General features: G+C 54.1%; 2 protein-coding genes across 2 annotated transcripts; both read right to left on the bottom strand.

The window, feature by feature from the left end:
* Positions 1 to 663: 663 nt before the first annotated feature.
* Positions 664 to 3,773, bottom strand: LOC117676818 (UDP-GlcNAc:betaGal beta-1,3-N-acetylglucosaminyltransferase 7-like). Its single transcript, XM_087893752.1, has 3 exons — positions 3,740 to 3,773; positions 1,961 to 2,499; positions 664 to 1,306 (listed from the first exon to the last, which is right to left on the bottom strand). Exons 2-3 carry the CDS (start codon positions 2,403 to 2,405, stop codon positions 855 to 857), a joined length of 897 nt encoding a protein of 298 aa, XP_087749878.1. The 5' UTR covers positions 2,406 to 2,499; positions 3,740 to 3,773; the 3' UTR covers positions 664 to 854.
* Positions 3,774 to 6,054: 2,281 nt separating this feature from the next.
* Positions 6,055 to 13,263, bottom strand: LOC148113584 (N-acetyllactosaminide beta-1,3-N-acetylglucosaminyltransferase 3-like). Its single transcript, XM_087893745.1, has 3 exons — positions 13,154 to 13,263; positions 12,438 to 13,031; positions 6,055 to 6,650 (listed from the first exon to the last, which is right to left on the bottom strand). The coding sequence occupies exons 2-3, from the start codon at positions 13,015 to 13,017 to the stop codon at positions 6,193 to 6,195; spliced, it is 1,038 nt and encodes a 345-aa protein (XP_087749871.1). The 5' UTR covers positions 13,018 to 13,031; positions 13,154 to 13,263; the 3' UTR covers positions 6,055 to 6,192.
* Positions 13,264 to 13,726: the final 463 nt, after the last annotated feature.

Raw genomic sequence — 13,726 nt, forward strand, 5'->3', positions numbered from 1 at the left:
GAATGGGGGCTGCTGACCAGGGACCCCTTTGGCCCTTGAGAAGTTGGACTCTGGGGGAGGGGGGTTGTGGGCCTCACTTTGGGGGTTTAGATAGGAATTGCATGTTTTCCCTCCCTTCCCTGGTCCACATTGGAGCATTTGAACACTGGCTTGCAATGTTGAACATGGCCCAGAGCAGGGGTGTGGAACGATGGCCCCTTGATGACTGGTGGACTTCAAATCCCAGAATTCCCGAGCCAGCCAAAATCTGGGATTTGAAGTCCACCAGTCATCAAGGGGCCATCGTTCCCTGCCTCTGGTCTAGAGTATGCCAGCTGGAGAATTCTGGGAATTGAAGTCTGCAGGTCTTAAATGTTGGCGAGGTTGGAGAGTCCCGTTTTAAACGAATAAATAAAATCTGGAAAGGCATCAAAAGTTGCTTTTCCTGCACTGACTGACCTCTGTATGAGCTCAGAACACTCATTTCTCCCTACAGCTGTTTTGTTTTTTCCCCCTTTATCGATTTATTGATGGTTATGACACCACGGGCATCTTGGCCTCCCCTCTGGCATGGCTGGCTGGGGAATTCTGGGAGTTGAAGTCCACAAGTCTTAAAAGTTGCCAAGGGTGGATGCCCCTGCTCTAGAGACTGCACTTACTTGCAAACATTCACACAGGCCCACCTGCTTGAGAGACTTTTTAATAACAGAATATGGACAACCAGCTTTGGGAAATGCGAGCCTTGGCAACTGCTCGCCATCTGGCGAGAGGTTGAAGGAAGCCAGTGCCAATGGGTGGCATCACCTTTCCCGGATCCAATGACCAACTCCGTCCTGGGCGAAGGACAGCGTGTGTGGGTACAGCTGCTCCTGCGTTCACTTGGGCCATCCCCGCGTGGAGCCCCTGAGCTCCCGCCACACTTTCTCCATCCTCTCCATAGAGACCCCATGGACCATCAGGGATTTCTGGTATAAGGTGAGGTGGTCCTCCATCTTCTCCCAGGCCCGGAAGTCTCCGCTGTGCTTATGGGGCAACCGGACGGCCAAGGCTAGGAAGCCCCAGTAGGCACCACTGAGAGGGAAGGTGGGCAACCAAAGGGAGGCCTGATAGAGGGCAGGCAGGGCAGCACCGGGCACCAGGAAGCCCTTTTCCAAGGCAAAGTGGGGGAAGTGGCCCAGTGGGAAGAGCGGGAGGGGGATGGCGTCCCGCCCAATCCTCTTCACGGCAGGGTGGTAGTGGATGTGACCGTGGATGAAGTGGGAGACGTTGGGCGTCAGCCGGAGGAATTTCGTCAGGGCCACAGGATTCACGAAAACATCGTCCTCTCCTGCAAGACAAGACCACTCCGGTGGGCTGCCATATCTCAAGCTCTTCTGGTTACAAAGCTGGCACTGAGGCACTCGCTGCTGTATCGTTGCAAACCAGAAAGCATGTTCAGAGGGCCCTGGGGTCTGTCCATTTGGGGGCAAGGAGGGGATGTTCTGTGCCCTCTGAGGGGGCTGCAAAGACGATGGCAGGAGTGTCCAGTGTTGGCAACTTTAAGAGCTGTGGATTTGGACTCCCAAAATTCTGCAGCCAGCTTTTTTTCCCCCACTTTACTGAAGACAAGATATATTACGTCTACTGCATTCCCACTATCTATTAAGAAAGTGAATCTATCAAAAAAATACAACAATGTCGTTTAGCCACATTTGTTCTTGTCCTACCCATATTGTTCTGGGAAACCCTTGCTGGCTGGGGAATTCTGGGAGTTGAAGTCCACAAAGCTGGCAAGATTGGACACCCCTGGACTATGGGGAAATGCCTGAAAGATCGACCTTCAATGGCTGCTTTTTCTCAACCTCGGTGGACACGCCTTGCTGAGCAGCACTAAACTGGGGCTACCTCCGAAAGGTGTTAAGGAGCCATTCACCCTCCCTGCAGGGTCTCCTGGAGGGCAAGCACAGAAACCCACTCTGCCCTGCTTCCCTGGGCAGCTCACCTTTGAAGACGAAGGCTGCCCGCTGGCAGTGCCCGTGCACCCACTGGAGGAAGCAGCGCTCCTTGAGGGAAAGGTGGTGATGGGACTCCACGAAATCCCACATCAGGATGTCGCCAAACACGCGGCTCTCCTGCGCCACCAGCTCCAGCTGCTTCTGGTTGGACGTGGCCCCCAGGAGGAAAAGGGGCTGCAGCCAAAAGCCCCCCACCTCTGCTGTCTGAGCCCAGGTGCGTCGCAGGGTGGCCCTCCTGCTCCCAGAAGCCAGGTGGGATTTGATGGCCAGGAGCAGCAGGGGCACCCGGGAGGGTCCCTGGCACAAGTTGTCCCGGGCAATCACCTCTTGGCACCGGTAGAGCTGCAGGTGAGGGAAGAGGGCTTCGTAGACGCTCCAGTTGAAGTAGAAGGTGAAGGTGCCGTCGGTCAGGACTGAGATGGGCTCAGGCATTGCTTGGAGAAGAAGCTTCTTCCTCAGGGCGTACGTGATCAAGAGGACGGCTGCCAGCCCCAAGATCAACTTCCAGAGGGAAACATGGCTGAGCCTAGGAAACAAGGCAGGATTAAGCCAAGTCAATTAACCTAAATGGGTTGAACTCCGTCCTGACAGGCCTGGCCAAAGAAGCCAGAAATTGCTCTGCCACCTGCACCCAGAGCCCAGGGGGGCACTTTGGGCACCCAGGAAACGGTGGGCGCCACAGTGCCCATCAGAGGCAGCTATGGCAGCTGGGAAGGCCAAGCCACACACACACACACACACACACACACAAACACACCAGGCCTGCCGAATCCCTCAACACCCTCCAAATGCAATAAGGAAGCTCAAATCATAAAACCACATTTGCACATTAGTCTGTTTAAATAGAGACGGGTTTGAACTGGTTCCCTTTTGAAAACGATAAATGATAAACGTTCATAATGATTCATGACTTTGACGCATGGCGGCGCCTGTACAAACTAGGATCAAGCTGACATTTCCAATTATATGCCGAGCAATGGTTTAAAATGTGAGCCTCTCTTATTTTTTCTCATTTCACAGGGTTCGTAGCCTGCCCCCCCCTCCCTCCCCAGCCAAGAAAACCTGGGGGGTGGGCTACAGCCATGTCTACAGAAGGGTGATAAAAACAGAGACGGACAATAACACTCAAAAATTAAAAAAAAAGGCTACACCCAGGTGCAAGTCCATCGTGCAAACGTCACCCTCCATTGCCAAATTTAATCAAGGGCCGTTGCAAAACCCAAAGCTGGAGGAATTTTTTACTTTAGGTGTCAGTGGGACAATTGTACCAGACAATTGAGAGAACAAGAACACAAACAATCGTGTCTTTTGTCAGCAGAATCACTGATCGATGGCTGGGCTGAAAGGAAGAGTCACCCCCTGAGAGCACCAGAGGCCCCGATCCAGCCCCAGATATTTCTCTAAAAGAGATTTTTTCCCCCCAGGCCTTTCTGAATAGAGACAAGAAGCCTTTATAGAGGCAGATTTGTTTTTCCCTGGATGGGCAAAGAAAATTATTTTTCCCTAAAAAGGGAGCCAGCCTCCTCCCTGCTGGAGTCCTCCAACCCTCCCCGCCTCCCCCCCCCCGCATTGCGTCAGGCTGGGTTGGGGGGCTGAGAGTGGGGCCCTTTGCAAGCATACAATTGGAGCTGCCCCCCCCCCCCGGCTTGGGTTGGGGGGCGAAGAGGCTTTGCAAGGGAGGCAGGCGGCTTGCAGGCCTCGGGCCCCATAGCTGGCCAGCCCTTCTTCACCCCGGGGAAGCCAGCCCGACCCAAAAGTGCACCCACTTCCTGGGCAGCAGCCTCCTGAAGCACCTCCGGGGAGCCATCTTGGGGGAGGGTTTCCCCAGAGAGCCCTCGCCCCCCCAACCAAGATGGCCGCAGGCAGGCGCTGGCTTGGCAACCCGGCCTCACCAAGCAGGGGACTCCGCTGCCCATCATCCAGCACCAGGGTGGGCTGCAAGATGAAAAGCCAAGGCCGCCCCCCAACCAAATATGGCTTCAGGAAGCACCAGCCCCCCCCCACCACCCCCGGCTCTGCCTAGCTCATTTTTTTTTATATATATATAAAAAAGTTTTTTTTATTTTTTAGCCAAAGAAACATTTAATACATCAGTTTTCTCTTCCCTCTGACATCTCAGTGTTATCTTCCAAAATTCTTTCTTCTTCTGTATAGTTGTCATTACTTCTATCTTGATCCTTTTCCAATCCACAATATCAATTAATCACTAACATAATATTCTACTCATCACGTATTTTTACATACTTATATAATTAATCATTTATATCTCTTCTCCAACCAATAATAAATATCATTACATATTTTAAAATATTCTGAGTCTTCTCTATCTTTAATCTTCAGAGTTAATCTATTCATTTCTGCACAATCTAAGATTTTTTTTTTATTACTTCTTCTTCCAAAGGTAGCCAGACCGTGCCCCCCCCCCCCCCGGGCGAGATCCCTGATTGAAAAGTTGCCAAGATCTTGGCAGTTTCCACCATGTGGGCTGCATTCCTATGGGGCTGCTCTAGAAAAGGGGGCTAGGTGTGGGGGGGGGAACAGCTCTGGAGCTGGGGGGACGGAAAGACACAGGACTGGCTCATTCTCATCGGACTAGCCGGAAGTAGATGGGAAAACCTGTGGGTGGAGGTGAGAGGCTCTGTCCAGACCCAGCCTGAGATAGTGATTGGCTCCTGATGGTGGGACCGGGGGAGGGGGGGCTGGGGGTGAAGAGGAAAGACCCCCAGAGGAGGCAGACCAGGCTGCCTCAACCTTCCAGGGCTGGGAAGGGTCCAACTCCAGGAACCTGGAATGACCCCTCAGAGGGCACCAGCAATTTGGAGGGGAGGGGGCTGCTGTAAACACAGCTGTAGGATTGGGAGCTGCCACACCTCCCCTCTGCAAGAGGGTCCCTCTGGAGTGGGTCAGCCCCCATCCACTCACCCACACTCAATGAACAGAAGCTGCTTCCAGCCTACCCACCCAGCCACCCACCCCCACCCCACTCCACCAGGATTCCTGCCTGCTCGGGACCAAGCATCCCAGAGGCTCTCTTAGCTGTGGGAGGTGAGCCGAGGAAGGTGGGTCTGCCCCACTCCACCCGCCCCCACCAGACCCCTTCCCCTCCCTCCCAAATGCCCCCATGGCATCTCCTGAGGATGGGGGCGCTTTCCCGCCTCCCCCTCCCAAAGCTCTCACAGGAAGGAGGGTGCAAAGCAGAGGCTCTGGAAGTCCAGATGTGCCCATGGCAGCCAGGGTAGGGGCCACAGAGGTTGGCCAGGGGTCAACCTCCCAAAATACCCCCCACTCCATTGCAGAGAGCTGAGCTGCCTTATCCACCTTCCTCCTCGCCAAGAAGGGCACCTCCGTCATCCGGAGCCGAGGGAGTTCCCAGTTCTAAAAATTGCAGCCGGACAGGCTGATCCACTTCGGGGTCCCTTCCCAAAGCAGAAACCCAGATTGGAAGGTCAGAGAAAGGAAGAAAGTGGGGAGTGTCCAGCACAGCCCCCAAATGTATTTGTCAGGCAGGTCTAGCTTCTTCGCTTCGCTGGCATCCTGCCATAAAACCAGCCATAAAACTCAGGGGAAGGGGGGAGGAATTAGGGAAGGAAAAATTTGAGCATGGAAGTGAGGAGACAAACAGGGGGGGAGGGGGAGGGGAGACAGTTGACAAAAACCAGAGGTGTCCAACTGGAATAAACCAACCACCAAGGACACCTGGCCTGGAAACAGAATGCAAAACTATGCAAAATGCAGAATGCAAAAATTGAAGGTGCCAAACATCCAAGCAGTTCCCAAAACATCAAAAAAGCATCCTATTAGACACCGATGAACAGATTGGGAGGAGGGGGGAGGGAAAGTTGAAAAAGTGTAACCTTTGCACGGGAATACTCAGATCTAGCTTTACTTTTGCTGCAACCACTTAACTTTAGTAAAAAAAAACTCTAACACATCAATCAAATGGAGTCGAGGGTCTTTCTTTCCTAAAAGTCTAAGTTGGGGCAAGTCTGACAGTATTGCTAATTTTTATGTCCGCTTCGTCACAGTGACGTGTTTTCTAATTCCTGGGGGCTAGGAGGAGACAGTCTTGTGGCCACTCCTGTCCTGTCCATGTGGAAGTGACCCAGAGCCACGTCAGAAGTGGACCGGCCTCCTGGTCAAGGTGCTTCTCAGGCCCAGAGGCTACCGAGAACCTGTTCCATCCCCCAGTCGGGTGGGAGGCCTGGTCTGTCTGCAGGCATTAAGACGAGGTTCGGAAGTCCTTTGGGGGGCTCTCCAGCTGCTTCCAGACTTCCTCGATCCTCTCCATGCTGACCCCGTGGATGGAAATGGAGTCCTGGTAGGCCGAGAGCTCATCCTTGGGGATTCCCCAGACGCGGAAGACCTTGTCATGCCGGTGGGGGATCTTGGCCGCCAGCGCCAGGAAGGCCAAGTAGACATCATCCAAGGGGAAGACGGGCAGCTCCAGCGAGGCTCGGTAGAGGGCAGCCAGCCCCAGTTGCGACATGATGAACCCCCCTCCGGAGGCAAAGTTAGGGTAGTGGTCCAGGGGGTAGAGGTCCCGCGAGACGGCATACTTGCCCCACCTCATGACCACCGAGTGGAACTGGATGTTGCCATGGATGAAGTGGGAGGCATTGGGCGTCCGGTGGAGGTAATCGGTCAGCACCTTGGGGTTCACAAAAAGGTCATCGTCCCCTGAAAAGGAACGTGGCATTTACTTCCGTGGAGCGTGGCAGACGGCCCCTGCATTGGTCCTCACGCTTCAGCTCAACCATTAGTGGTCCCCCTCCCCCCCTTCCCAAAGGAATGGCATCAAGATGGAGCTTTCGGACTCTGGAACCGAAACCGGCCAGGTGGGAGGGTCAGAAGGTCAAGATGGGAGCCTATTCCCCCTCCTCATGAAAGCTCTTGCAGATTAAAAGGGGCGGGGCTTAATCCACCAGGTGCATCTGCCACCTTGACTTTCTTGCCACCCCCTCCCAGCAGGTAACTCTTCCCCCTTCTTGTGCCAGTGCCAGACGGGGGAAAGGTCAGTGCAAGGAATGTATGGATGAAGAAATGAGCCCGGCCAGCCAGGCAGCATTTCAAAATTTATGTCAAATAATAGTTCTAGTTCTACATTGATCGCAGGATTGGGGTCCGGCTTCAGCTGCCAGTCAGCCTTGGCATTCGCCATGCGGATGAAGCGTCTCTCGGGCAGCAAATGGGGCCCAGGGGCTTCAAGAAGGGCGTGTCTGGGCAGGCAGGGTGAAAACAAAGCACCCAGAGAGAGCGTGGGAGCCCAAAGTGTGACGGAGACCTTAAGGCTTAGATTGCAGAGGGAACAGAGGAGATTAGGAAAGCGTTAGAAGACTCTGGCAGGTGTGCAAACAAAAGCAACACAAATGATTTAGGGGCCTGGAGGCTAAAACATGCAAGGAATGGTTGCAGGAAATGGGTGTGTCTAGTTGAATGAAAAAAAGGGCCGGGGTGACATGATAGCAGTCCGAATAACAGAGTTGGAAGGGACTTGGTAGGTCATCTAGTCCAACCCCCCACCCTACCCCATTTCTGACAGGTGGCAGTCCAGTCTCTTCTCGAGAGCCTCCAGTGATGAAGCTCCCACAACTTCTGAATAACAGAATAATAATAGAATAACAGAGTTGGAAGGGACCTTGGAGATAATCTAGTCCAGCCCCCTCCCCCACCCAAGCAGGAGACCCTACCCCATTTCTGACAGGTGGCAGTCCAGTCTCTTCTCGAGAGCCTCCAGTGATGAAGCTCCCACAACTTCTGAATAACAGAATAATAATAGAATAACAGAGTTGGAAGGGACCTTGGAGATAATCTAGTCCAGCCCCCTCCCCCACCCAAGCAGGAGACCCTACACCATTTCTGACAGGTGGCAGTCCAGACTTCTTGAAAGCTCTTCGTGAAAGCCTCCAGGGATGAAGCTCCCACAACTTCCGAAGGCAACTTCTGTTCCATGGGCTGATTTTATTTATTTTTATTTATTATCAAATTTATATACTGCCCTTCTCCCGAAGGACTCAGGGCGGTGCACAGCCAAAGTAAAAAACATAGATACAAACATTAAAATACAGTTAAAAAAATATATTTGTGTTTGGCCCCAGAATTAAGAGAACAATAACAAACCTATTAAAAACATTTAAAAATTTGTTAAGCCAGCCCGGCTTGCTGAAAAAGAAAGGTCTTAAGGGCACGGCGGAAGGCACCGAGGTCTTGGATTCTTCGTATCTCTGGGGGCAGTTGATTCCAGAGGGCAGGTGCCCCCAAAGAAAAGGCCCTCCCCCTGGGGGCCACCAGTCTACATTGCTTGGCCAATGGTACCCTGAGGAGGCCCTCTCTGTGGGAGCGCACCGGTCGGTGGGAGGCCATTGGTAGCAGCAGGCGGTCTTGGAGATATCCAGGTCCTCTGCCATGGAGCGCTTTAAAGGTGATAACCAACACCTTGAAGTGCACCCGGAAGACCACTGGGAGCCAGTGCAGCTCACGCAGGAGAGGTGTTACATGGGAGCGCCATGTCGCTCCCGTAATCACCCACGCGGCCGCATTCTGGACCAGTTGGAGCCTCCGGGTGCTCTTCAAGGGGAGCCCCATGTAGAGAGCATTGCCGTAGTCCAGGCGAGAGGTGACGAGGACATGAGTGACTGTGCACAAGGAATCCCGATCTAGGAAGGGCCGCAACTGGCGGATCAGGCGAACCTTATAAAAAGTCCCCCTGGCTACAGCCGTCAGATGTTCCTCCAAGGACAGCTGCCTATCCAGGAGGACGCCCAAATTGTGAGCCCTCTCCGTGGGGGCCAAAGACTCGCCCCCAATAGTCAGTGATGGTGTCAACTGACTATATCGGGATGCCGGGAGCCACAGCCACTCAGTCTTGGATGGTTTGAGCCTGAGCCTGTTCCTCCCTATCCAGATCCGCACAGCCTCCAGGCACCGGGACATCACTTCAAGGGCATCATTGGGGTGGCCCAGGGTGGAGAGGTACAGCTGGGTGTCATCAGCGTACTGGTGGTACTTCACCCTGAAGCCACGGATGATCTCACCCAGTGGCTTGACATAGATGTTGAACAAAAGGGGCGAGAGGACCGACCCCTGAGGCACCCCGCATATGAGGGGCCTTGGGGTCGACCTCGGCCCCCCTGCCAACACAAACTGCGACCGGTCCGATCTGTCTGGGCCAAATTATTTAATTCGATTTTATTTCTGTTTTTTAAATTTTGTATGTATGTATTTTATTGTTGGCTGTTCACCGCCCTGAGTCCTTCGGGAGAGGGGGCGGTATACAAATCAAATAAAAGTAAAAGTAAAAAGTAAAAGAAAGGAGGAGCTTGATCTCACTGTCGGAAAATTCCTCCTTATTTCCAGGTTGAATCTCTCCTGGATCAGTTTCCAACCATTATTCCTTATCTGGCCTTCGGCTGCCTTGGAAAATAGCTTGACCCCCTCCTCTCCTCTCTGTGGCAGCCCCTCAAATGCTGGAGCACTGCTATCCGTGTCTCCCCTGGTCATGAGAGCAGTCTTCCAGTATTCGAGGGGCTGCCCCAAAGAAGAGGAGGGGGTCAACCTATTCTCCAAAGCACCTGAAGGCAGGACAAGAAGCAACGGATTTGGTGATTCCAGGTGTGGCCTTACTAAGCCTTTATAAAGCGGTACTGATCACTTCACGTGATTTTGATCCTATGCCTCTGTTGATGCAACCAAGGATTGCATTGGCTTTTTTGGGCAGCTGCCACAAACTGCTAGCCCACGTTTAAGTGATTGTCCACCAGGAGCCCAAGGTCCCTCTCACAGGGACTGTTTCCAAGTCAGGTTTCACCCAACCTTTCCTTGTACTTTTGTTTTTTTTTTTTTCTCCCCAGGTGTAAAGCTTTGCTTTTATAAAAAGACTGGGAGAAACGTTACCTCTATAAGGGATCATAAATGTCACACTTTCTGTTCCTGCCACAGAACATTTTTATCTTCTAACGTCACAACTTCGTTCATTATTCGGTCTTATCTTAGTTTCTGCTCTCTTTTAATCCAAATCATTTCAAACGTAAATACTGAAAAGATAAGAAGCAGAGCAGCCCCGGATAAGAAAGAACAAAGCTCAAACCTCTCAGAGTAGAGGTTTCGGACCCTTCAGTCACCTGGCTGCCCCCTTCCTTGGCTACGGGGCCATTTTCCCTTTCCCTCTTAAGCGTCCCCCTTCTCTTGGTTTTGGGGGAGCCCCATTCGTCTCTCCTGGGTCCCGACAGTTTTTTTCCTCATGGCAACTGATTGCAAGCGTTGGGAAGTCCCGCCTTGGGCAGGGGGTTGGAATAGAATAATGGAGCAGAATAACAGAGTTGGAAGGGACCTTGGAGGTCATCTAGCCTAACCCCCTGCTCAGGCAAGAGACCTTAAACCTGTCCAATAGCTATCCAATCTCGTCTTGAAAATCTCCAACGTTGGCGCACCCACAACTTCTGGTGGCAAGTGGTTCCACTGGTTAATTGTTTTTTTAACTTATCAGGAAACTTCTCCTTTGTTCTAGCTTGGATTCTTGCCCTGCCTTCAGGTGAAGGCAGAAGACCTCCAAGGTCCCTTCCAGCCCTAGGACTCTATGATTCTGACTTCTTAGCACTGCTCGGGGCTGAGAACTCCCCCTTCCTGATGGGGTTCCACATGTGGCATCTCCTGGTCCACCATTTCTGCCCACGGCTCTGCCTTCGCTCCAAGGTCCACACCTAAGATGGCCGGCTAGTCGTATTACAGGTAGTCCTCAACTTATGGCCACTTATGGAAACTTATGGAGTTTTCTTGACATAGATGTTAAGTGAATCTGGCTTCCCCATTGACTTTGCTCATCAGAAGGATGCAAAAAGGGGGGGGGTGTCACGTGACCCCAGGTACACTGCAGCCGTCACGAGCACAAAGCAGGTGCCCAGTGTCCCAATTCTGATCAGGTCATAAGTCCCGTTTTCAGTGATGTTGTAAGTTTGAAGGGCTCCTAAATGAAAACTTGTAACTCAAGGACTCTCGGTATTTGTGGGAAGGGAACCGCACCCCCACAAAGGATCCCTCTGAGAGAAGGGGGGAGAGGCACGGAGCCCCCTTTTCCCTTAAGGCTTTTGAGGGGGAAGCTTCCTGAGCAGGGGGGAGGGGGTGCACGGAGGGGCTGGGCTGCTGGGGGAAGGCAGAGGAAATGAGGGGCAAAGAGAGCTTAGTCACACTGGGGCAGCTCCATGCAAGATGCTTGCAAGCACCAGTTAACCACGGTGGCATCACTGCGTGTGCCTGCGAAGGGAGCTGCCATCAGTCAGAAATGATATAGGACAGCAATGGCGAACCTTTTACGCACAGAGTGCCCAAGCTGGAAGGCGCACATGTGCACCAGAGCACCGGAAACTAGCTGGCTGGCTCGCATGCGCGTATCAGAAACCTGACGACCAGCTGGCTGAGCTGGAGCGATGGCGTAGGTGCCCACAGAGAGGGCTCTGCCTGCCACCTCTGGGACACGTGCCATAGGTTCTCCATCATGGATATAGGGTCTCCTGCTTGGACAGCGGGTAGGACTAGATGACCTACAAGGTCCCTTCCAACTCTGTTAAAATAATATTCTCCAAAGCACCAGAGGACAGGACAAGAAGCAACGGATGGAAACTAATCAAGGAGAGAAGCAACCTGGAATTAAGGAGAAACTTCCTAACAGTGAAGACAATTAACCAGTCAGTGGAACTGCTTGCCACCGGAAGTTGTGGGTGCTCCATCCCTGGAGGTTTTTAAGAAGAGACCGGACAGCCACCTGTCTGAAATGGTGTAGGGTCTCCTGCTTGAGTAGGGGGCTGGGCTAGTCCTCCAAGGTTGGTGTAGGCGCTTAGCAAGCCCATAAACCTACCTTCTCTATCGCCATCTGTCCCTACGTAGATGTTCTTCATAATGAACTCTCCTGGAATAGGGTCTCCTGCTCAAACAGGTGGCTGGACCAGAAGACCTCTGAGGTCCCAGCTCTATTTGTCTATGTTCTATGAGCTCTGCAGCTGGCAAGCCTGTTTTGCGTCAGATTTCTCTCTCAGAAAAGCGGCTGCCCCCTTTTTTGTTGGATCTCGGGCTGTCCAAGACTAACCTGGCTCCCCCCCACCTCAAAGACCCCCAGCTGAGCGAGGGAAGGTCTTTCCCAAAGAGGAGATGACAAAATGCTGAAGGGGAATCTCCCTTCCGAAGGGCAGCCTTAGTAAACTCTCCCTTACCTTCAGATTTGCTCCTTAGCACTGGGTGGGTGGGGTGGGGGCTGCATCCCCTCCTTCACCTGCATTTCATTAGAACTAAATTCACCTCCAACCCCTTTGCTCACCAGGCATGAATTGTCTTCCGAGGAAAACAGATCCAGTTCAACCCTTGCTGGGCTCGGACGACCAATTAGCCTCTAGGATGAACGCGGCTCAGCTTAGCAGGTGTTTGGAATCAGCTTCCAGATGACCAGAGCCCCACTTGGGTGGCACCTTGTCCACCTACCTTTGAAGACGAAGGCTGCCCGCTGGCAGTGCCCGTGCACCCACTGGAGGAAGCAGCGCTCCTTGAGGGAAAGGTGGTGATGGGACTCCACGAAATCCCACATCAGGATGTCGCCAAACACGCGGCTCTCCAGCGCCACCAGCTCCAGCTGCTTCTGGTTGGACGTGGCCCCCAGGAGGAAAAGGGGCTGCAGCCGGAAGCCCCCCACCTCCGCCGTCTGGGCCCAGGTGCGTCGCAGGGTGGCCCTCCTGCTCCCAGAAGCCGGGTGGGATTTGATGGCCAGGAGCAGCAGGGGCGCCCGGGAGGGTCCCTGGCACAAGTCGTCCCGGGCGATCACCTCCTGGCACCGGTAGAGCTGCAGGTGAGGGAAGAGGGCTTCGTAGACGCTCCGGTTGAAGTAGAAGGTGAAGGTGCCGTCGGTCAGGGCTGGGATGGAGGGTCTGGCGGGGGCGGTGGTGGGGGCCAGTTGCTCCCTGTGCCAGCTCAGGAACAGGATGACGGAGACCAGGGCCCCCACGGTCAGCCTCCAAAGCTGGCAGGCTCTGTGCCTGGTGAGCTGGGGGAGGGTGGGGGGAGCCATGGGCAACGAGGAACCTGTGCAAAGCGAAGGGAGAAGCCCCCTTTGAGGAAAGACCCAGAGCGCCCCCACCCCGGGCTCTGCCCACCCTCCCAAGTCCGTCTTCTGTTCCCCTCCTTCCGAAGCCCCCGCGCCTCACCTGGCTGGGACCTCCGCTTCCTCCCGGCTTCCTCGCGGCTTCTGTGCCCGGCTGCCAAGCGAGTCCGCCGTGGGGGGGGGGCTGAGCCCCTCCTTCCCTCCCCGACCCTTCCCGAGGAGGAAGCTGGGAGCTGCTCCGCTTTCCCTCCCTTCCCAGCACCTGCCTGCCTGCCTGCCTGTCCTCGGCTGGACTCTGGACTCCCAGATAAGCCGCCCACTGCCCCAGGCGGAGGCGGAGGCGGAGGTCAGGCGCTCCTCGGGAAGTTCGACGGCGCCTTTCTCCGACCGAGCGACTCCCGCAGAAGGGCGGCTGCAAAGCTCAGGCGCGCTGGGGAGCCCGAGCCCCTGGTCCCAGCCCAGCCAGCCCTGCCGGCGGCTCCCTCGGGGAAGAGCTGGCCGTTTGGGGACACTGCCTGCCCTCCGGGGTGAGGGTCGGAGGAGGAGGAGGAGAAAGGAAGATGGAGAGGAGGAGGAGGAAAAAGAGGAAGAAGAGGTGAAGAAGGAAGATGGAGAGAAGGAGGAGGTAAAGGAAGGAAGATAGAAAGGAGGAGGAGGAGAAAGAGGAAGAAGAGGT

This window comes from Pantherophis guttatus, chromosome 4 (genome assembly GCF_059756535.1).
Source record: "Pantherophis guttatus breed Tessera chromosome 4, ASM5975653v1, whole genome shotgun sequence".
Lineage (NCBI taxonomy): Eukaryota > Metazoa > Chordata > Lepidosauria > Squamata > Colubridae > Pantherophis > Pantherophis guttatus.

Excerpts from the sequence above, each read along its gene's own strand:
- LOC148113584 (XM_087893745.1), bottom strand. The coding sequence starts at position 13,017 with ATGGCTCCCCCCACCCTCCCCCAGCTCACCAGGCACAGAGCCTGCCAG. Across the intron at positions 6,651-12,437 it reads GGCAGCCTTCGTCTTCAAAG|GGGACGATGACCTTTTTGTG; the intron begins GTAGGTGGACAA and ends GTTCCTTTTCAG.
- LOC117676818 (XM_087893752.1), bottom strand. The coding sequence starts at position 2,405 with ATGCCTGAGCCCATCTCAGTCCTGACCGACGGCACCTTCACCTTCTAC. Across the intron at positions 1,307-1,960 it reads GGCAGCCTTCGTCTTCAAAG|GAGAGGACGATGTTTTCGTG; the intron begins GTGAGCTGCCCA and ends CTTGTCTTGCAG.